This window comes from Anopheles arabiensis, chromosome 3, assembly GCF_016920715.1.
Source record: "Anopheles arabiensis isolate DONGOLA chromosome 3, AaraD3, whole genome shotgun sequence".
In the NCBI taxonomy this organism is placed as follows: Eukaryota; Metazoa; Arthropoda; class Insecta; order Diptera; family Culicidae; genus Anopheles; species Anopheles arabiensis.
Genome location: NC_053518.1, coordinates 11,823,235 through 11,847,617, shown reverse-complemented (window position 1 = coordinate 11,847,617; position 24,383 = coordinate 11,823,235). Strand labels below are relative to the sequence as shown.

At 42.7% G+C, this 24,383-nt stretch overlaps 1 protein-coding gene across 8 annotated transcripts in view; it reads right to left on the bottom strand.

Annotated features, from left to right (window-relative positions):
* Positions 1-24,383, bottom strand: part of LOC120901499 (leupaxin) — a 70,653-nt gene that overhangs the window by 8,310 nt on the left and 37,960 nt on the right. For 3 of the 8 annotated variants that reach the window (XM_040309497.1, XM_040309494.1, XM_040309498.1), the window contains exons 2-6: positions 13,167-13,303; positions 11,376-11,592; positions 11,176-11,308; positions 10,968-11,071; positions 10,109-10,200 (exon numbers count right to left, since the gene is read on the bottom strand). In XM_040309497.1, coding sequence (XP_040165431.1) covers positions 10,109-10,200; positions 10,968-11,071; positions 11,176-11,308; positions 11,376-11,592; positions 13,167-13,303 — 683 coding nt within the window. Of the gene's footprint in view, positions 1-10,108; positions 10,201-10,967; positions 11,072-11,175; positions 11,309-11,375; positions 11,593-13,166; positions 13,304-13,499; positions 13,842-17,507; positions 17,894-20,562; positions 20,701-24,383 lie in introns of those variants that run through there. The other 5 variants (XM_040309493.1, XM_040309492.1, XM_040309495.1 and 2 more) reach the window with 5 other exon arrangements.

The following is a 24,383-nucleotide window of genomic DNA, read 5'->3' as shown; positions in this document are numbered from 1 at the left end:
CGAAGTTGTTTGAAAATTCGTGTGTTTTTTACATCCCACACACCGCAACGGAGAAAGGTGAGTGTAGCACGATCAAACGATCCTGCGAACGAATTGGTTCGAACGATCTCCAGCGGTTTTTAAATGGTTCTTAGACAATTGTTGATGAACAACGCCTTTGCCAGCATTCTGTTTATTGTGTTTGGCGCATTTTGTTTCGCTTCGGTAATTTCGGGACTCGTTTTTTTAATGCAATCACTTCTCTCATCGAGCTGGGTTGGTTTGCGCCAGACGATCGTCTGTCTGGGGAAGCGTGTGGTGGTTGGTGTGCGAAGGAGGCGCGAGATTCGATGGCGATAAAGATTTAAAACAGACGATTTTTTCCTTTCGCTTTGACTTTCAAGAGTTTGCCTTATTGGCCGCACTGCGGCAGACAATTGGAGAGATAGGAAGAGTTTGCTGGGGTTGAAATTGAATACTGTTTCGCGTTACTAAAAAGCAAGACACTAAAAAAGGGCTTTTAGTGTGTACCACTTGAGCTGGCGATCATTTTATGGTGGAAAGTCTATGAGATAATATGAACCCCAACAAACCACAGAAAGACAAACAGCAATTACAACAATTCGTAAACAGTGCAACACAAGCAACACGTAATCGATGTTATTGATCGTGTGCAAGCAATTTAAATGATAAGAAATAGTGTGGTTGTGTGTTTGTGAGTTGACTGTTGGTGGCTGTGTCCCATCACACATTAGCGACTAACATGTGTGTGCAAGAGAAGGTTGTGCATCATTCTATGGATGAATGGAAATCATAACAAATTATTTAAAAAAAGGAAAGAGACAGAGAGTGTGGCCTATTTTTAAAATCCGTTCTGAAATCCTTCACTAAATTGTCACACGAAGAAGGTCAGCGTCTTTCCGTGCTGCTTGACCTGAAAACCCTGGGCAGCAGAGGTTTACAGGGTTTCACAGGAGTTCTCATAGCTGTGGGACACTTTATTGACTCTTGCTTCCATGAAATGAACTTATTGTAATGGGAATTCGACTCTCTAGTACCCTTGTTGGACAAATCCAATAGGAATTTCCAACGAGCCAGTGCAAAAGGGTGCCTTACAGGCCAATTTCCAACATATGAAGTTCACTTCTAATAGGAAAGAGTGAAAGAAGTGTCCCACAACTATGTGAACCCATGGAAACCCTGTAATCCATAGCAAATATAGCAATAGATTAGAAATTATATTTTCTGTTATTTCTTGTGCCACGCACACGATGTACTCAATGCGTTTAAGAACAATTATTAAATCATTTTTCTTCCATTTTTTCCACTCATCTTCCCTGAGCTCGATTTTCCACCACCGTGCCAACGATCAACCAACACCACCAGCACACCATGATTTTCATAAGCGTGTTTCCACTCTCCTTACCGCGTACGGTGACCTTTCACCGTTGCCCAGTGCCCCGCGACTGCTCCGTCCCCCCCAGCACTCTGTTAATCACTCTGCCGCAGTGTTTTTGCACTCATCTTTGCCGGCCCGTGAGCCGGAAAAATAGTAACGCGCCGTGTGCACAAGAGACACGGCGCGATCGTGTGCGCGCCGCCACACACTCAAGAGAGCGCGCGATGAAAACGCAGTCGTATATGTGTGTGTGTGTGTGTGTTAGTGTGTTGTGTGCTACTACGTAAACACACAGACCCACACACAGCGTAGGATTTACTCAAACGGCAAAACAGACAGAAAAAACTCAAAAACTTTTTGGCGGATTTTGGCTGCACAATTTACGCCAGCAGCAGGCGAAAACGCGAAGCAAAATCCAAGCAACACACACTCATTCATCAGGAAACGCCTGTTTTGCGCCTGGTTTGTGGTGGATAAATGTGGTGGAGGAAGTTATTTTTCCGTAAAATTGAAAAACAGACATCCGATGCCTCGGAGATGGAATGTATTGCTGCTGCTGCTACCGATTCTTCCGTCCAGTTGGTGGTTTAATGCGATTTTGTGATTTGGAAGGGGGGCAAAAATTGGTGGAAAATTGCTCCAAAAAATAAACTATTACTTGAACGCATACTACGTGGGTCACGTAGTGGTAGGTTTTTGTAACTTAATCCAGACGCACACGATCAACTGCCGCTTTTTAATGGTTTCCCATTAATAATCTTCATTCGATCCGTATAACCGATCGCGCTTCCTCAGTCAGTGAGTTCCATTCCAAATGTGGTGGTCATTTTTCTCCCACTAACTCTGTCCAGATTTAGTTCATCGTGACGTTATCCAGATTTTGGGGCCGCAAGAAAGCGCCGGAGGTTAGCAAAACAGATGATCGATTTCACAGCATCGATCATACAATAGGCGAGTGGCTGAGGCGTTGGCGTTAAAGCAGATCAGGCACACGGGGCGCAATGGACAACCAATCCCATCACAGACCCATTGAGGTGCTGTTGCCGGTGGCAAATAGAGCTGTACAACAATGATTGATGGAAGACGATGGCCACTACCACTACCGTTTACAAAGATGGACATCGAGAAGTATTGACCCAAATGAGCGATTATAATGATTTTGGTGGGTTGATCGTGTATGGCTACTCTCTAGTTAACATAATAATGCAGGAGGAACAAAATAGAATAAATGTGTTCCACTTTCTTATTTTCTGCTTTAATATCCATGAAACTAGCTTTAACAAAAACAACCTTTTCTAGGTACAGCATCTCCAGCAACTGCTACAAATCACACAGCTCGACGCAAAATAGTGTCCGCTCTGGTGAGTCATATGTCACGTTCGATCGCCAGCGTTTCGTTTCCAGCGTACGCAAAGCAGACCGGACAACACCCGCGTGGCTATAAATTGAGTCATGGTAAAGTCATGCCTAATGTATCGGTCGTGTAAGATGGATTCACCTCTCTGGTATTGAAGCACGGTCGTAGCGTTGCCGCTCACGCGAGCCGCTGGCGGGTGTGGTGCTTGGCTACAGGTTTTTGATGCGCAAAATGTAATAAACACTGCAGTTGCATCTTTCACGCACCGGGCGAGAAGGTGCACCGTGCACCGGCGGTTTAACAGACAGGTAATCCCGTTTGATAGACACACACACAGCGCTAGGGTGCATATACACGAATGGGGATTTACACTAGCGAAAGAGTGTTTCATTTGCTGGAGCGTACCAATTGAATTTCTTTACTACTAATTTGTTTTATTTTAACACAAATTTACGAATTTAAAGTATTTTTAAAAGGAAAATAAATTTGCTTTGTAAACTTTACTGTTTGTTGTTATGATTTTATGGTATAACTTGTATTGCTAAAACCTTTTCTTCAGTATTAATTATGTAGTATTTATTGAGTTTAGAATAGAAGTTTATCGGACATAGAAAAAGTCTTAATGAACTAGGTGCTCACAAGCTACGGGACGTTACATTTAGTTTAATTGACAAACACGCAAACAAACGTTCACGGCACGCAGATTGAATTCAATATGTCATTCAATATGTGTTGAAAATCATGTGTTGAAACTTAAAATTCATTTTGAAGCAAATAAACCATTTTCAACAGCTTTCAAGCATCACAATAATATTTCAGTTCCTCCACATGATTTTCAACACACCTGACAAGCTGACAGTTCTTTGTGATATGTTAAAAATCAAGCGTAAGAGCTGAAATTTTATTGTGATGCCAGTATAATGACAGCTGTTGAAAAACATCTTGAAGGCGATGAATACAGGGTTTTCCAAGTTACTTTCGAAAGTAACATCAGCATGATTTTCAACACTTCAACGGTCAATGAGTGATGAAATCCGGCTGCCGGACAAACTCCGGTGGAAAAACGATGACAACAGACATTTTAAGTGTTGAAAATCATACTGAAGAAATAAAAAAATATTTTTTCCAAGTCGCTTTTGAATGTAAACATTGTTATTCACCTCATGCAAAATGTTGTTCCAGATCGATCTGGCATTTCATTTCCATCGAAATAATTTGTAATTTCTACAGCATGATTTTCAACACAACTCAAGCTGGATTGAGTTTGACAGTTCTTTGTTATGTGTTGAAAATTATGTATTGAAACTGGAATTTCATTTTGAAACAAATAAACTATTTTATAGCTGTTGAAAAACATCTAGGATGCGGTGAAGAACAACGTTTACATTCGAAACTGACTCGGAAAACCCTGTAATTCATTTCAGACAATGTTTTCCTAACATAACGTTTACAAGAAAAATATATTACTTACACAAAAATGTAAAGGATAAAAACATAATTGAAAAATACGGAAGATAGCATGAAATTAAATGCAATTTAGGGAAAAGAAAAAAGTACACATGTTCATCAATAAAAACAAACACCAGCACCTAATAGTTTGTAGTTGCATTGCATTTAAATTACATGCAATGTCCTACACGTGCAAGGGTTAATTAAAACAGCTCAAAGAAGATATCCACTTCGCCCCTACAAAACCACAACCTCCTTCTCCTTAACCTTGCCACAAACGAGACAACGTGCCGCCCCATACACACACACATAGAATCAGCCATCAATCCGCATACGAACGTTCGCTAATCAGGCAAAAGAGACGATGCGCAAAATACGAATTCGACGACGGGCGCGATGGGTGGGTCATCATCATCATCATCATCATTCGCATGATACCATTGCACTTATCGATTGCCGTACAAGCACACCGGGTACACACAGCTTGTTCCGCACGAGCTCCAGCCCGGTATGGTGAACACACCGGAGCTCTTGTTTACGAAGGTACTTAGTAGCCCTTTTTCGTCTCGACAAGCGCCAACAATTAGGGCCAACGTTCAGGGTCGTGTAAAGAATGCTGAAGAAAATAATATACAATCGCCACCCTAAGCCAGAGTAAGCAAGCAGCAAACCAGTTGCATTTAGCCGGAAGATAGCATACGGGTTCCCGTTTAATCGATTGCACAACGGCACACGATGCCCTTCGCAGCTCGCAGGAAGGATGCACCATGGGTATGTGCAAGCGTTTGGAGGCCAAATCTTCCCCCCCCATCCCCCATGTCGGTTTGGTTTCGCTCCAAAAAGGGATCTCGCATGCCAAACAGCAATTGTTTTCGACACAGCCAGTAAAGTACGATCGCGATTCACACTTTCTTTGTGCCGCGCGCGCTCGCTCGCCCTCGGGGGTAAAAGGCAACTCCACCCACTTTCAGGGACAATAGTAATAATTGGCAAACGGTTGTTACACGTGCTGACGCATGGTAACGCATCGCAATGTGGTGCACTTTGCACACAGAACAATGCACCGTGCAGTTGCCGGTGAGGGGAGGCGAAAGGATGATATCATCGGCAAAGAGAGTAGAGCAGACAGCAGAGTAGGGTAGAAATTAAATTAAATTAAAAAATTAAACGCTCCTCCCAAGTGGTGAATACTTTCAAAGCCTCGTAACTCATATTTTCTCAACTGAACTTAACTCGTATTTTGCGAGATGTTTTACATTCTGTGTTAGCCGCATTATTGCTTTTTTTCAGATGTTTTACCCCGCGTCATTTCACACATCAACAAGGCGTTACATTTTGCGAACGTTACGGTCAGTTACTAGTGGAAAGCTAGAACTAGTTTCTGCGACACCACGGTAAGGCCTGGTTTAATTTTCACCACTCTTTCCCACACTCTCGTGAACATTTCGTGACATATTTAATTTAATAGCCACAATAATTAGTCCGGTGCTTTGGTGCGGTGCTTGCTGCGCTTTGTGAGGTGTAGAACGGTTTTGCCCGAAACACGGTGTCCGTAAATTTATCAAACATTGTTGAAAGCGGCACAAGTGGCACCCCATAGTTAAGGGTACGGGGCGCACACGGATTTTCTTGCTTTTCACATTTTCACAAACCCGCTACCTGGGCAAATCTTTCAACAAGAGTTTAGTTGCTTTTCTCACTAAGACACACAAACTATCTATTTAATACCCGGTTTTTTCTTCTTCGGAAACGCATTCTTAAGTCTGGGAGTGCCAACCAGTCGCGGTTAGAGGTTGATGATGCCATGGTTAATAAAATTAATATTACAACCACGCGAATTGGACCACAGCGGCGGCAGCACACGGGCGGGAACGTGCAACGCGATTCAGCATTAATTAATGTGTGAGGTTGTATGTTTCGGTTGCACGACGACCAAGTTTTGGAAAGATGAACATGAAACGCAACCCTCCCTCACCATGCAAAACGACCATAATAAATGAGTATCTAAGCGCCGACAGCGCGGATCGACTTGATCCTTTTCCGTTGTTTGTCGTGCCGTTCTCTTTCGCTTGGTGTAGTGGCTCGAGTGACTACTGACGAGGCGCAAAACACATTTCTCTGGCACGCTGGTACAGAGGGGGAGAGCTGGTCCCAGATCCCACGGGGGGCAGACAAATTTACAAAGCTACAAATGATATATCGGGCCCATTTCAATTGTGCTCTATTAAGATGTTCGCACGCAAGTTCGAGGTCACACCATTCCCGATCGTGCACGTTCTAGCACTACACCTTCGGTTCCGGTTGGGTTTTCAGTCAAGGCTGTCTCGTGTTTATTTTATGTCTTTTGCAGATTCGTTTGTTGGGTCTAATACTGATCAAGAGTGGCATTTGTCACGTGCCATTTTTTTTAGGCAGTGTGGAAACTTTTAAAAATAGAATGTATGAATAGCATAGAATGAAGTATTTATAAAACGTTTTCAACTTTAGTATCCATTTTAATGCCATAAAATTTGACGTTTTCACTAAATTTTCATAAGCAAAAGCAAGTTTAGAATGCAATTGCACGCCTTAACGATCTGCAGTGATTGTGAATTTGCATCACATCATCGAACAACGAATCTAAATTTTCAAGTACATAGTCGTTAAATACATGCTTGCAACATTTTCCTTTCCCGAAATCTCTGTTTATCCGATTGCAAGCGGAACCGTCTTTGCTCGGGGAAGAATGATTTATTTACATACGATAGTATTAAGTATGGACATTTGTTTTCGCTTCGTTTGGCCGTCCGGAAACGATCAGAAAGCTTGAAGGGTACGACGGGTGGAAAAGTGTGCCGGAACAAAATGCGAAGTTGTATTTTGGGACGAAATGACTCGATTTTGGATGAACCCAACCGAACCAAAATTTTTTTATTGCAAATCCTCGAGAAATGCCTAAACTTCGAGGATGGATTGGAATAATAAACCTAAAGTTAGTCAGAGATTCTTCAATGTTTGAATTGCATTTGCCTTGACTAAATCGAATAAATATGTGAAAAAGCAAACCATCGATCCTTATGGTCATGATTATATTATCAACCTGATAGCGCCCAAGTCTAGCACCAAAGGGGCGGTCCCGTGGTACAGTCGTCAACTCGAACGACTCAATAACATGCCCGTCATGGGTTCAAGCCTAGAATTGACCGTGTCCCTGTAGCCAAGTATTGACTTATCCTGCGTAGTAATGTGAATTAAGTCTCGAAAGCCTGTATAGTCCGGCATGTGCGCGTAGGACGTTACGCCAAATAGAAGAAGCGCCCAAGTCTGATGCCCAAGTATGAGTGCTAAGAAAATTGACTTATTGTGTAACACGTATTTTACTAACATTTCACATGCTAAAACATAACGAACAGCAACTTAATTCTCTCGCTCTCCGTCGTTATGGCACTCGACGCTTCTCGCTCATAGGCGACAGCAGGAGCTCCCCGGTCTTCTGACGTCATGTCGTCGTCGTTGGAATAGTATTTGTATGAATACTATTCGAGCAAGCAATCAATGCAAGGTGTTTTAACATTCGCTTCTTATTAGTTCAAGTGTTTGCTGCCGGTTTAATTAATCCGAATCAAAAATGGTATAAAAGTCCACTAGTGGCAGGGTATCTCAATCAGTAATAATTGAGCAAGAAATTTAGTTCTTATGAGTTTCGACACAGAATTCGTCGCTGAGGAATTCGCTCCTGAATTTTAGGAACTATAAACAATAAATAGTCCCCAAACATCTTAATAGAATGCAATATCACCTATCTTTGCAAAGTTCCTCCCAGTCAAGTGTGGAGTTCGGACAGTATGTGAAGATACCGGAATCAATCAGTGAAATTGGTGACGGATATAGCCAATTCGAGTCAGAATCGGCTATCGACTTAATGGACCAGTTTAGTGACGACCTCTTTGGATATGCTGAAACGTTCGAAGGCAGCCGCAAACGCAAAAGAGCTGCCGATTCGCAAATATGTTTCTTGTAAATTACATACCGAAAGTAACAATGTAGCAGTTTTATTATAATTTATCAATTTTTTGTTATTCGACTGTCTAACAAAGTCTCTCTAAGTGTCAAACATCTTTAGCTTCAATTAATAATAACAAACATTCGCATAAACAAAGTGGTGGAAGCGATCGCATCAACCTCTGAAATGCTCGGTTTTATTCAATTCCGACAGCTAATCCTACAGCACTTGCCACCCGCTGCAGACATTTAGTGCAATCATTAACGTCAAGTTAGCAACGGTCAGTGATCGTGATAAATTTCCCCTCACAAACAGATGTGTGCGCTAGTTGAAACCACTATTTGGCAGTGGGATTTCTTGTCGCTCCTACCACAGTTTTGGGACGGGAAAACAGCACAGCACAACAACGCGCCATCCCTCATCGTTTCTGCTGATGGTCAATGTGAGGCTTGCGTTACAAGAGCGAGAGGGAAAGAGAGAGAGACGAGGACGCTATTCTGCCATTCATGGACGGCGTCTATTCTTACGCCAAAACTGTTGGTTTAGCGGGACGACATGGAACGGCAAACGTAAATAAATCGAAAATAATCATGACCACACACGAGCATGAGCGAACGACAACAACGGACAGCAACCTTCTGCGGCGGTTACGGTAGCGCTAAAAGTTAAGAACCGTTCCTTAACCATTCATCCGTACACGGGACTTGCGGGACTGTGCACGTAGGGAACGGCGACGAGTCAAGATCGTTGCACGATCCATTTTGCGTACATTTGACGTTGGAAGGCAGCAAAGATGAACACGTTAAATTTAGAAACAATAATTTATCGCTAATGCAATAGTTTGAGAAGCTGAACAGTCAAATTTAAAACGATCGCAGTGTGTTTGCCAGTGCAATAACGAGCATCACATCGGGACTGCTTTTAACCACGATCACCTTGCACGAAATCGATCGGACACGTTCGTAAAACAGGTGTATGAACAAGCGAGATGACAGCCCAATCGCTAGGATTTTGGGCAGTGCAAAAATGTCAATTTAATGACGAATGAAGGAAGGGAAATTATGATTCCTGTACTCGTTTGCGCCACTCAAAATAGCGCCAATAAGCGGCCTTTTGGAAAGAAAATATTCCATGGCCAAAAAGTGAAGCGAAACGAACCAGAGAGAAATTGTAAATTGGATAACTTTGGCACCCGGCTCTGATGAACATTTAGTGCCGGGGAAGCGACACCCAGCAAAGAGTGAAGGAAAATATCCATACGTCAAGCACCGCTGCCAAAAGGGCGTTTTGTTCGCTGGTCGCAGAGATGTGGCAGAGATGATCTCGACCCTGCTCACTTCCGTTCCGTAACGGTGCCGATTTCGTTGACGAAGCGTGGCATAGTTTAACAGGTGAGGCACGGTGCAGTGCATCCGCCACACTCGCAATGTAACGAAATCATACAGCTTAAAGCCGACGACAGGCGAATGTCATAAAACTGTCAGTACATGGAGACGCATGGTGGTTTAGCACAACGAGACAACGTCTCCCACTACTACACAACTTGACCGTGGATTCTGCACTTCTCTGATGCCATTGTAAAACCGATCGGCTATAACTCGGAGAACCACTACAGCTGAATGCACAACATGGCAAAAAACCGTTCGCAATATATTTGAGTGCAAATATTCGTCCGACTGTGTTCAACACCCACAGAAGATACCTTCCGGCGGCATAATTAATCATACACTGCAGATGAAAAACTGCTTCCCACCTAGCCATCTTGATAAAAAGAGGCAGCCAAATGTACTAGCAACCGAACGACGACTCGGGCGCGTCTAATAACCATTCGGTTTGTGTGCACAGTTTGTTTTTTTTTCCTACACGCCGCTAATTTTGTCCCGTTACGAAAGGATGCAAACAAACTGAAACATAAACAAAGCGCAAACAACGCGCAAATTACCTTGAAGTCCGACAGTGACGCCATCAGATCGTCCAATTCCTTCGTGGCCGACGAAGTGTGCGACTCGTTTTGGGCCAGCTGTTGTTGGTACACTGAATGGGTGAGAGAGAGAGAGAGAGAGAGAGAGAGAGAGCGATAGAGAGCAACAAGAGAGAAAACAAATCATTAAATTCGTTCGTGGCGACAATGTTGTTGAACGGTTGTATCTTGATGTGCGGGTTGCATACTCTGTAGGCGCATATAATGCAGAGAGTGTAGTTTCGCCACAGGGTGGCTCGTAGATTAATATTCACATTAAATATTTTAAAAATGTAAAAACTTATGAATTTACAGTTTTGCACTTTTCCATTAAAGTTTCATATTTTGTGAAAATAAACATTGAGCTAATGCAATATTGATGATTAGAAAAGGGTGGTTTTGTTTTTAAAGGTTTTTTCTATTCTAATTATATAAATAGGATGTGCTAAGCACACGTTTCGCCCAGCAATAAATGTATTATCCGATATACTTTTATCCTTTTTTGCACAGCTGATAAAGATTACACATAATTGCTTATCATTTTTCAATGTAAATTTGAAAATGAAACGTTCATCGGAATTAAAACTGACGGAATTTTCTTAGACAAGCCGGCAAGATAAGCGGTTTTTAATTCTAATTTTGTTATCTAAGCTTTACTAATTGCTTTCTTTAACGGTCTTGAACCATTTTTATCTCAGAGCAATAAAATGTGCCGTTGATTTTGTGCATTTTTGATTTCACGTTAACGTGCAAACAAGGCTGACATTCATTCTTCTCTCTTTGCATTCCTACATCCTTCCCTTCTAAGAATGGTGTAGCGTGGTGTGATAACTGTACTTACGCTGATTTTGATACTGTGCGCTTGGTGTACCGGTAAGCTTTTCCGTCGTAGTTTCACGCACCGTTATCGTGACTTGCCGACCGGGTTGGTTTGCATTTTGATTCCTAAAAATGAAACGAGCGAGTGGGGAAATAAACGCCATTAGATACAGTTGCGGGTGTGCAGCAGCAATTACTATCCGAATCCGAACCGGCGCATGCACACTTACCCGTGCGGGACCGCATAGATTGGGTTGGAGTGCGCATTGCTTAGCTCCTCCAGCAGGCTGTCGACCGACGGTCGCTTAATGCTATCGTTAATGGCATACGGAGATGGACTAGTGACGATGGCGTTGCTCGGTTCTGCAAATGGCAAGAATTCAATTAGTGCACCGTGAAACACGCACAGCACAGGTGGGGGCTGACTTACGCTTCTCGGCGACATTGCCGTACCGGGCGCTGCTCAAGTCCTGCAGCAGCGAATCCAGCTCGGACAGATTGCCGGAAGCAGACGTTTGCAGTTTCTGGGGCGTGCTGGACCGTGGCAAGGAGTTGTGCGGTGTCGTCGACCTGGGCAGTGAGCCATTGTAGCCGTTGGTCGCACGCGACTCGGTTACCGTTTTGGCGGTGGTGTTTTGATATGTTTGCTGTAAAGAGAGGAGCAAAATGGAAACACATATGAAGTATATACCTATAAACAGCAATTTTATTTGATTTCTAATTTAATAGCTACTATGAAATGCAAACTGTAATAAGTGTTATCTGAATCTGAATCTAAAGAATCCAAAATTCATACAAAACTCACTTCAACTAATTTCAATTTCCATGTCCACTAAATTAATTCATAATTATCATCTTCAATTACTTGCGAAAGCGTAAATCTCAATTAGTCGCAAAAAGGTAAAATCAATTAATTTTGGCGGTTTCTTCAAAGCCAAGCGACACCTTTGGAGCACATCCAACACGGGGGGGGGAGGCTGTCATTGGTGACGGATTTATTCACCAGCATCTATCCATCGTCGCTCGTCCGCCGGGCAATAGTTGCAGCAGCGTTCGACAGCATTGCGTGTGCTTGAGATTGAATAAGACAATTTGGCTAATGTCTCACAGGAAACGGGTATACGTGTGCACATCTCTCCAACGTCTAGACGGAGCGTTCCACTTTGCTAATTGTCTCTCGGCCGCTCAGAAACTCATGTCAACCGCATGATTCACTCAACTCCAAGTAATGCCACGGGTTCGTAGAAGCTTCACTTGCATCAACGTGCAGTAATCTACGTCTCACGGGGGAAGAATTTGTTTCTTCTGCTTATCGTTCAACTATTTATCATCAAACCTTTACAGTAAAAACAGTAAATGAGTTGTATCATCTCACGTCGATGATCAACTACCGCGTCAAGTAAGATGACTTTTCTGTCTAAACCATTTTACAGAAAGAAACAGGCATATTGCATTACCGCCGTGAATGCAAAAACTCTGAGCGCCTTAACTGTAGTTCCTTGCACCAGACGTAAACGGAATCGGCATCGCTAGACTAACCACACCACTGACTTTTACACCGTGCGACGCGAGAGTTACTTTCGTTTTTTTTCTAGCGTTCAATCGACCGATATTGCCAACACGATGTAAGTCCGGTACCAGGAGGGCATGCTTGCAAGAGGCCACACACAGCTCCAACCCATTCACACATCCATTCATGCACTTGCACGTTGCACCACTTACACACACACACACACGAATACAACGTACTTCTGCAACTTTGATTCACACAGCCAGCTCGGGAGGGAAAGGGCAGGAAATAAGAGAGCAGCAAGTACCGAGAGCGGTCTGGTACATGTGTGTGCGTCTGTAGAAAGAAACTGCAACTGCACCAAGTAGCGTGATCTTCTCTTTCGTTGTGCGCGCACTTTCAAGAAATGCATCGTTTGCATCGTGAGAGTGAGAGAGAGCGAGTGGTTGTGTTTGTCGTTTTGACGCAGCAAATGCACTTGTGTTTGCACACACTCTGAATAAGCAAGCATTTGCTGCTCCTCTTCGTCGATTAATGGGAGCAACTCACTCAATGACACATCACCTTGAAAAGGTTTAAACATGACAGGGTTTTCCCCTTCATCTTCTTCTTCTTCTCGAGATTATCGTGCTTCCTTTCGTATATTTCGTACAAAACTCGATCACTGATCACGGTTGATCGTACACAACCCCGCAAATGTCTGATACGTACCGGAACGGGACTCGTCTGCTGCTTGTTCCGAACTCCATTCAAGCTACCATATCCGGGAACGGATGAGGCACCGCCACCACCATGCTGCTGCTGATTGTGTCCGGGGACCGTGTTCTGAAGGTCGGCAAGAAGTGCATCTGCAAAGAGTGAAAGCAACACGTACACGTTAGAAAAACACATATATCAAATGAATAATGCATGAAAAGTAAAACTGGAGCAACCAGACACGGAACACAGAGCTTTAAGTCACACGCTTTCGATCGATCAATCACGCACTGACATTCCTTCTTCGATCTGTCCCACACACTTCATCCTTCGCTCTCTTAACCGTACCGAGAAAATCTTGACAGTTTTCCTGCACACTTTCGTACGTTATTTGTTCCATCTTTGGGTCGCGCATCAGTGCACCGTTTGGGGCTTCAACTGGGAAGAGGTTTTATTCCACAGCCCGGAAAGCCGTTTTGTTTGTTGATGAGTAAGCAAGAACTTGATCCACTTGACGCTTGTGGCACGACACACACACAGCGGCTGGAAGTTGCAACCAAGCGCCACCGGCTTTCTCTGGGGGGTTGGGTGGTGATGGCGCGAAGTACGCTAACGGACACGCTGTCGGAATGCGTTTGTGTTTGCAGAATTCGTCCGGCTCGTTCGGTGACGGCCACTGTTCAACTGGCGCATCGCGAAAGCCTCAAACGGCACCACAGGGTGGAAGATCTCTCCCCTTTGTGGTGTCTCATATGTGTGTGTCTTTTTTTCTCCTGCTCGTTCTGGAGCACGCGGAGCAAACGGTGTCGCTATATATGTCGCGCTTGTCTTGCACACGACAATATCACCATAGATACGGTACGGTGTGCGGAACAGCAACGACGACGACGTCGGCTACTACTACTGTACGAGCAGTTGTTAGATTTTTTTCTTCACCCTTTTCCCCTTTTTTCTTCTACGCTGCCACACAAAAAAACGATAAACCGCAAAACGGAAGATAACCCAACCGCAACCCAACAAACCGCGCACTTGATGACGAACTTTTGCGGAATGTCACTCCAAACGCGCGGTTGGCGCGGGGAGGACAAGCGTGTTCGTTTTTTTTTTTTTGTTACACGTGGAAGAAGATTTTTGTTAATGAAACGGCGCGGCGTTCCACATTTACTTGTGTACGGTTGGCGTTGGTAAATACACCGCTGTTGTTGTTGCGCGAGACGTTCTTGTTATGAAAGGTTTTGGTACACATTGCGTTAATTGGGAAAAGTGGTGCGCTGGTGTAAAAGACACACTGTGCGCGGATAGACGATAAGGTTCCGGCCGATAAAGAAATAAGCGCACACGTTTGTTTCTATTGATACATTGGCAATATGTTTTTGGGTTGAACCGAAAATGTTTTAGGTTTTTGTTATTTCAAATTTAAAAGGAAAGAAACTTGATATCTATCAGAATAACTATACGACTGTATGAGCTTTGTGAAAAAGCCTATTTACTTGACTTCAATAGTTTAATAGTTATAGTTCTTATTAATCCATTCTAATTAACCTAAGGGTCAAATCGAATTCTGTTTTGAAAGTCATCACAAATCTCAAAATATTAATGCATTTGAACATTTTGTTGTTATCAATGAATCTCTATAGTCAATGGGTTTATGAAGCTTTATTGATTTGCGAACAAGTAAGCAAGGTAAGATCCCTTAGATCCTTAGGATAGTATCATTTATATTTCTTACTTCTACGGTATAATAAACTTGAGAACAAATGCTAGAAACCTTTTAAAAAGAGTGTAGGGTAGTCCCACGACATAAAGGAGGAAGAGGAAGAGAATGAACCATCTGATCTGATGAACCAAAGAAGCAGTTTTTCTACAATATTTGTCAATTTTCAATTATCTCATAACTTCGAATTATTTTTCAAGCTGACGGATGACTTATGAATAATTTATTGATAAAGGTTTTAATAATAACTTCTTCTTCTTCTTTTTGGCGTTACGACCTACGCGGTCATACTGGTCTTTACAGAATTTCGCGACTTATTAAGTATGATGTAGTCGGATAGTCACATTCCTTGCTACTTGAGGGACACTGCACTACTAAGCACTATTTAAAAGCTTAGATGATTCATGTATCATTAAAGATGACAGTTGTTTTAGCTTTAAAGTATCCGTAGTCTTGGAATGATGGAGCTTGGAGGACTCGGGTAGCTTTGGAGAAGCATCAAACATGAAACATGAATAACGTTTGCATGAAATAATGGACATTTTTCAGTTGGCTATAGAAAAAAATACTAAGAGAGATCATTTCTTTCCATGAGCATCCTTTGAATGGTTATTATTTAAGATTTCTTGCGAAAGTAAATCTACGACCTTGAGACATTCAAATCCGGAAGTTTCGCCCGTGCGGACGAAGACATGCGTACAGGCATCTATCTCGAAGATCTATCTCGATTTTTAATAGCTCCTCTCTTCAGTTTTATAGGCAAAATTATTGGAGTAGAGCTTTTCTATCGTGTTGGTCCAGAAAATTTTGATGGAATACCGCTGGGGCATATTGGATGGTTCGCGTACTAGGGTGTCATATAGCAATTCACACAAAATTGGCTTGAAAAGGTCGAATTGAGTTTTGGCGACTTGTCTCAAGGATGCCTGGGGACCCTATCTATATCTTCTTCCTGATATTTTTGTTTATGTTTCTCAGATACTATTCACTATTCCAATCTCCCGGCCAAGCTAACGCAGCGATGTAGTCTCACAGTCTTCATTTTCAGCTTCCTTTGAAACCTCAATTCGCTGTCGGCCATTCTGTACCGGACCTTCTTTCGGTATTCTGATTGTTGTCTAATAGCGCCGAAATGTTGTAGATGCCGAAACAGGCATACACGATGTCCACAAACTGACCCACGAAGTACCTTTTAGACTCTGCGGGATACAGTTTTATGATCGCGCACGCTCCTGAACGAAGTTGCTTCACTGTTTTGGCCATCACCGTTAGAGGTCGGTTGATAGAGGCGTCAAATTTTGTCCAGGAACTCATAGTTTGCAAAGATTGATAATGCGGGAGAAAGTTTGTAAAAGCAAGTTAAAATGAATCCATGCAACATCAACCAATTTTGTCTATTTGTTTTAATGCAAACGTTAATTTGTTCAATATAGTAATTAACTATGGAGATGCATGTATTTATTTTGAAAATATTCATTTTACGACATTGGGATTCAGATGTATCCAACAACAACGTGTCAATAATTTGAAATACCCATATCTAACAATTATTCTAATTTCTCTAATTTCACTCATTGGAGAAAACATTAGCAACAAACATCTTATTATAGCAGGGAAGCAGTCATTTCTATGTAAAATTGATAGAGCACTCTAAGCAAAGATGACTCAATCCTTTTTTAAGAACAAAGGAATGTAACAAAGAACAGCTAATACATGTATTCATACTGTAATAAAGCCATTGAAATAGGAAATATGTACCAATTTTGCAAAACTCGTTTGAAATCGAAGTGAATGCAATTTCTTTGTAAAGAAAGTTTGCTCCCCAATTACAAAGAAATGCATTGAAATTCAAACTTTCTGCCTAGAGCATACCCAACAACGTTTTGCATCATACAAACGTCGTCTACGGATTGCATTTTACACGCTTTCGGTCGCCATCTCTCAATTGGATGCACATTAGAAAATGAGTTCAACTGCGCCGCTGGCCCCCCGTGTTGCGGCTATAAATATCAAAAACCGATCGACAGCGAACGCAAAAGTGGAGAAGTGCAATTTAAAACCCATCCCACCCACCCCAGTAAGGATGCCGGAGTGTGTGTCTCGTCTCTGTGTGTGTGCTCCAACAGGTCAATTTAATGCGCACACGGGGAGAGGCGTAAGGAGACCCGACCCGAGATGCAAAAATATTGATTCCGTTTGCCCTTGCCTCGCTGGAGTGCACCAGGAAGGAGGAGGGAAGTAGTGTTGCTGCTGCTGCACGTGCCGGATGACACGCTGCGCGTTGGAAAAGTGGAGCAACCGCCAACTGTTGATGCGTCGCATTTGGAGTTTTACGCATTTGGTTTGATTGATGCGTAGATTCGGGGCGCGCAGGTGAGCGCTATTTTGTCACTTCCAAGATGCATTCGTTCCACTTCCACTCCTCCGAATTAATGCCGGGATAAACTCTGCTCCTATAAATAACGCCTTTCAAAATGATCTCCCGCTACACACTTTACCTAACGATTGCTCAACAGTCAGGCGCGGTACCGGTTGCGTTGCATTTTGGTTTTGCTTGCGAGGAACCAAGAGAAAACGCAATGAAGAATTGGGCAATCTGATTCCCGCACGGCAGACCCAAGACACGATCGTGTCACACTCACCCAAATAATCTTCGAAACCTTCCGCCCGGCCTCCTCCTCCTCCGACGATTCCTTTCGTTGGGGTGGTGCGGGACATCTTTGACGCCATCCTCGCAATTGCACAACCAACGTGGTTCGCTAGCTGGTGGGCGTGTGTGTGTGTGTTACTACAAACAGTTGCGTTCCTTGTGAATGCACTTAATGTATATGCTTTCTTTTGTTTGTTTTATAAACTTCCCGTATAACTGCTTCTTTGTATGCTTGTTAATACTGATACAACGGAACTAACTTATCGGAATTACACTCATTCCTTGCCGGAGTTTTACAAGCTCTGCTTAAACACAATTAATTGACGCTCTTATTATTTTCATTCATCAAAAAGTAGCTTATTCGTCGTCTCGAGAGCGGGTCACAGACAATTCTGCAAACATCGTAAGGATTAATTAATGAAAGTCAGTTTACTGCCACCACGCCCTCCACCTCTCCATCTATGGAGCGCACACAGCTCTGGTGGAATTTTTATTACTGATCGTACATTTTATGACACCCTTAGCTCTTATGCGGTCACTGCCATAACAATTAGTGCACGATGACACCAGGGGGACACATCTCGGATGCAGAAAAAGACAAACATAACATCAAACAGCCATTAACAGTTAATGCTCTTGTTGGTTTGGAACATCGAACAATGCCAAACGACAGCATTGGTGAAAATGATGGTCGTTAAGCCTATAAACAAAATAAACAAAGTTGGCGACTTCACGAAAATAATTAAATAAAACAATACATGACCAAGGACATGAAGGCAAAAAACAGTTTAAATATTAAATTATCCAAAGAATTACAACAAATGTCATAATTCTGTAATAATTCCTTAATCATAAATGTTCACGATCATACTTTATCTCATTTTAAATATTTAATAACAAAAAAAGAATTATTTCCTAAAAAACATGGCATTCAGATCAAGTTCAAATCAAAATGTGAACAATCATTGAAAAGCATGTTGAAAAATAAAGATCTGCGAAACCATTCAATCCTAAATCGTAATGTGTACGCGTGCCAGACAGTACTTCTATTTTTTTACCTGACGCACCTTTGCAAGAAATTATTTTTAGACATCAAAACTACGCAGGCAAGCTCGCACAATGGAAGGAGTATGGCCTGCTAGCGAAATAGATACGAAAATCTAACGCATTTGGCACAAGTACTAAGCCAATTTGAACAATGGAAAAGAGAAATTATACATCAATTGATGAAAAAAATGGCTTTAAATTTTGAAGTTAAATAGAACTGTTTGCCAAAACAAGACTTCATAGGCGATCTGACCAAAAAGTAAAAATTGGTTTCGAAAACATTCATTACAAGGAAATATTCTTCGCTTCAGAAAAAGCGCTATACAATTTCTCATGTGTTTGTTTCCCTTCCAAACGAGTTCTAAAGATGCTTTCTTCTTTACACACTCCAATCTGAGACCGCGCTGGCTTAAAATAGCCTCCACCATTGTGTGACTAATCGGCAATGGGTCGTGCGCAGTCCGGTTTCACATTTTCCTTTTCCCATCCAACCACAAACGGCCTGCATGTGCACAAACAAAACACACACGCACACAGATGATCGGAAACATCTTACGGTCGAACCAATTATTCTACCATGTAGACCGAGGGTGGTGTATGATCGGTTTTCCACCGTTTTTCCCCCCTCACACACCAAAGCACGAACGAGACCAAGGTCAAAAGCAAGATCTCTGCCACTGGGCTGAAAGTGTTTAGGTGAAACAGCGGCACATATGCGCTCCGGCCGTGACTAGGCACGACGACGGCCCGACGCGCACACCCATAACGAGATTCCAATGTGATTTGTGTCTGTTCGGTGTGCTTCGTGCGAAAAATCGCGCATCCGTATGATTTCACCCCCGGCCGAGGGTGAATAAGCGCGCGCGGAGTTCACGCGAGCGTAAACATAAACAAATCCGTCTAGGATACTAAAATCGGTTCGATACGCACACATTAGCGCACGAACACGACATAGAAACCGTGATAGAAATGGGGCGGGAGACGCTCCTCACAGGTGAGCGAGAGAATTATACGCTTGCACAGGGACAAACACTCACACACGCACCATATAAGCCACTGACAAAAGAGGGGTTTGCCAAGCAAGATAAGAAGCCACACCGCATCACCAGACAGATTGTTCTGCTCGATCGACCGCGCTGCTAACGTAGATGGGACGACACATCACACCACGCATCATCGAACATCGGAATAAGCTACTTTTCAATAGACGAAAAATGTATATTTTTTTATGATCTCAACATCACCACCTACAACAATCCCGTCTCAGAGCAGGCAGGTTCTATTTTTCCTCCCCTGGGGGACAAAACAAAAAATAACGACGTTATTCACTCGCGCACACACGGCCCTGATCTTATTATCGTTATTTCGAACTAAAAATATTGCCAACAAACACCACTGCAGCCGAGGGAACGAGTAGCTGAGTTTGCTCGGACACGCCGCAAAAATTCCCTGTTGTTTTGAGCACCGAAAGCGAAACAAACACACAAAACAACGTAAAAAATAACGTAACGTAACGCTCACTCGAAGAAACGTTCGAGAACACACACCTACGGGACGTGGCGTATGGCGTGTGTACACACTGTGAACGTTAGAACCGATTGAAACCTTTACACGTTGTTTGCACTACTAATAAACTACTACTGCTACTACTACTGCAACGCCTAAACGTGTCGCAGTGTACATTATTCTGTTGTAGCTATGATTTTCAACTCCAATTGTTGAAATTTGTTCACATTTGTTGGCTCATTTCAGAGCCTTTTTGCTCTGCTGCTGCTTGTGCTTGTTTACCACCACTGTCGCAACTGTCGCCTCAGCAGAAAACCTGTTACATTATCGTTGGTGGGATTTGATAGCACCGCTTTATCTTAAACTCTCTTTCGCTTGTGCGCACACTGCCCCGCGGCACACTGGACCGGACACTGGTTTGGGTCCACTTCTCAAAAAATGCGTATTTTATAATGCAAAAAAAAAAAAATTCAATTGCACTCTACGTCACACACAGGGCCAAGGTGCAAATACTGATCATTAACGAAGCGCGCACACAAGAACACAACCTGGCGCCTTGGTCGTGGGATTAAACACGGCAGCGCACGAGAGAGCCTTCACTGCTGCGCGACCGATCGCCAAACTGTTTGCACTGATACTACCATTAGCAGCGGGTTCGGGTTCGGCGCGTCTTCTGCTCGCTGCTTGCCTTTCGCACACAAACACACACACAACCACTCGCACTGAGCGGGAGCGGGATTTTGCAGCATCACGCAAGATTAGACACGCACTGTGTGCTGGCCTTCTACACTACTGGCAAGCAGTGACGTGACACTCACACTGCCGAGCAGCACACGGTGCACTATACGTCATCAGCACAAGGCGTTATAGTGGACACACGTCGGGATTTAATACATCAAAAATCATCAAGTGTGTCTCACACGCGGCGCTAGAGAGCAATCAAAGGTTCAACGTTGGATGCAACACCGCATGATAGTGTGTTAGTCTAACGCGACGTTTGATAGTCCCCGCGAGATGAGCGACACACACACACACCCACACGCTGGCTGGGACGGATTTAGACGGGACGGTTTTGCCGCTGCTTTTCGGGAGTGTGGCGCAACACACCAGTCAGTCACACGGCACTCGGCTCCCCCCACGCAGCATCCGATCGCCACAACAACAAGCCGGCTAATTTGAACGGCCTTTCACCGCGAGGGGAGGAATCTTTGCTCGTCGGCGTTTTCCGACTCACGATTCGCCAATTTCTCTCAACCTCGCTCAGATTCAAAGCATACAAACGACGGATGGTTCCATTTTGCGTACTGTTTAGGGTTGGATTTTCATAAAGGCAAGATCGCAGCTCGATTCAAGCAAGTGGTTCAACCCAACCTACAAGCCAATGCTCCACGAAGGTGAACCTCGCTCACATGAACCTTGCCGGATGTTCCGTACATGGACTGTGATAACGAAAGATGGCCAAAGATCGTTGTCTGGTTCAGGTAGCAGCAGCAGCAGGCAGGCACCGAACCTAGACAAACATAGACGTTAGTTGCTAAATGGTAATCTTAGCTTATTATTTATGGATGCCGAATTCCACGGGCGGTACGTTATGGTAGTCGCTCTGCCAGACCAGTGCTTCCGCAGACCAGCTTGCCTATAACAGTGCAAAACCAGTTAGATTACTGTCTGATACACACAGCTGGGATCCCCCTTTTTCGGTCAGTGGTTGGCAATGTTTTTGATTCTTCACACATTTTGATGCTGGTATGATCTCTTCACGTGGGACTACGCGGGTATGTTTTTGGGACACATTCAGCTGCAAAGTTTGCTCACCACTGATTTTTGGCGGATGCTGGAATGCTACCAGTAGCTTTCATGATGTCATAGATACTCGCTGACTGATGGTAAAATCATTATTGTTTTCTGTTGGGTTAGTAGGGTGAATTATGGCAGCTGTCGACAACGCAGAATGCAAATGAACCTTCTTCTTTTTGGACGTAACGGGCTATTAGATTAGATCATGTCTGACATTCGAAAGATGTTTATCGTATTTTAGCACTCAGTGGCTTTAATGGTTTTGGTAGCTAACTAGCAACAATAAACTAGTCAAAAACTTAACATTTGGTGATCTGGATCATTTTTGTACACGGGAGTTTTGCTAAACTTTGGTCTATTTTTCGAAAATTCGCAGGTTTGAAGTTTCCAAAATATCAAACACTTGCAAAGGATCTTAGATCTGTGAACCTACAAATTATAACTTTTATAGCTGTGCTCTGATATATCGGATTCTGATAAAGATCAGTTTAGTGATCGAGAGAAAGTGGTCGTGAATTACTGGTCTTTTGAGCATGACATGGCTATCAAGATTTAAATATAAAATGAGCAAATAGGAAATGGAAATGGTTGCATATTAAGTACCTTCACTGTCACAAATCATATATCTAACAAAAACCTTAAAACATATTGCCGCTAACCTTAAACATTAATAGTTTAAAGTTCAAAATTAAATCATAAAATCTCCCAACTCTTTGCAAATTGTTACTGTGCATTACTTCCAAGAACAGTTTAACCGATAAATATGAACCAACATCCGTGTGCTGTCAACTTAAAACATGTCACGCTCGCTGAAACGTTGAACAGACGAAAAAAAAGGTGTTTGTATGAGCTATTTAGCAAATACACCAGATAATAGTGTAACGCAAGAACAATTTCTAACACATTGTGTGCTAATTTTATAGCCCTAGTGCTCAAGAAATTTACATTCCTCAATACAGCCTCTAAACTGTAAATTAGTTAACAGATGATTAATCGCTTTTGGTGTCACCCATTTGTTGATCATTTCCAAGCGCTGTGTCCAAACGCAAAACTACGAACGAATTGGTTCCTCGACGATTTTGTGATCAGAGATGTTTACTCTACTTTCCTGGTGAACCACTTCTCCACCCCTCAACGGTATTCCTCACGGCTGACATGTAAGCGCCATCACGAGGCAGACGATTATTTTTTTCGCTCTCTTTAGTACACATTAGTCGCTCCAAAGCCGACGAACGAAAGCATTCGGCACATCACAGCGAAATGAAATGCATGCAAAACTAAAAAAAAAACGACGTAAACACGATCACCCACCGCGCAAAGGCTACACGCGAAGGAAAGGTAATGCAAAGGTAAATATCATCTTGAGAGGACAAACCAAACAAAAAAATCTCTCCAAAGCCTTCAGCAGGGCCAGAGAGCGTGCCCTTCTGCGCGGTAGAAAGTGTCGTGTCTTGGTGCGGTTCACGACTTTTCCACACCGCACACTCGCTTGTGGCAAGGAATTTCAAGAACAATAGGGTCGTGTACTAAAAGGGTTTTTTTTCTCCTGCTTGGTAAAGTAATAAGCTCAACTAGATGAGCGTGTAGCGTTCCTTTAAACCAGTGCTCTAGATCCCTTTTAGGAACGCGGACCACTTGGCTTTGAAAATTTATAGACTTAGTTGTATAGACTTAATTCAAAGTTTTTTTTAAACCACTGCTTTAAACGATTATCGAAGTATCTCGTTAAAAAATAAACAAGAAAAAATAGAACACAGGATTATATGGTTAAAAGGTTAAAATTACATGTAAACTGATTTAATTGCATCCAAAGTCATGTGAGGTATAACCATTGGATCAGTACAGTAATTTTTTATTCAGGAGGAACGGTCCAAAAAAGCCGTATTGCTACCAATCAAAACAGATAACAACATTTGAATTAAGGTATGCAAAGAGCTTTTTTGGGGCCATCAATATCGAACCCTGGAGTACTTTGTAACCAAATACAAAAATCATACTAAACCAACGTAGTGGGTTACATGTGACCTATTATAAGGAGCACCAACCGCAGTCGGTTTAGAACTGCTATCAGTCTAATAGACCTGACTATCCTTCTTACATTTTTTTCACGACAGATCTCATTAAATGTTATCGTAAATCTTCAATTAATTCTTCGTATTCTTACTCTAACAACCTACGCAGTCATACCAGCGTGCAATACAAGCTTTCGAGACTCCATATGAGGTTTCAACCCACGACCGGCATATTGCTACGTCGTGCGAGTTGACGACTCTACCACGGGATCGCCTCGCTTTTCAATGGGAAAAACGAATTATTTTAGCTAATGAAAACTAAGTTAAGAGCTTTTCGTACAACGCTGAGCCAGGGAAGTCAAACCAATATTAAATACTCACGACAACACATCACTTAACAAGGAATTATATTAAAGATAATTAACAATTAAAATTAGAATCTTAAATTGGGAAACAAAATTCAATTTCAGTTTCAATTTGAGTTTCAATTAAAGGAATTAAAAATA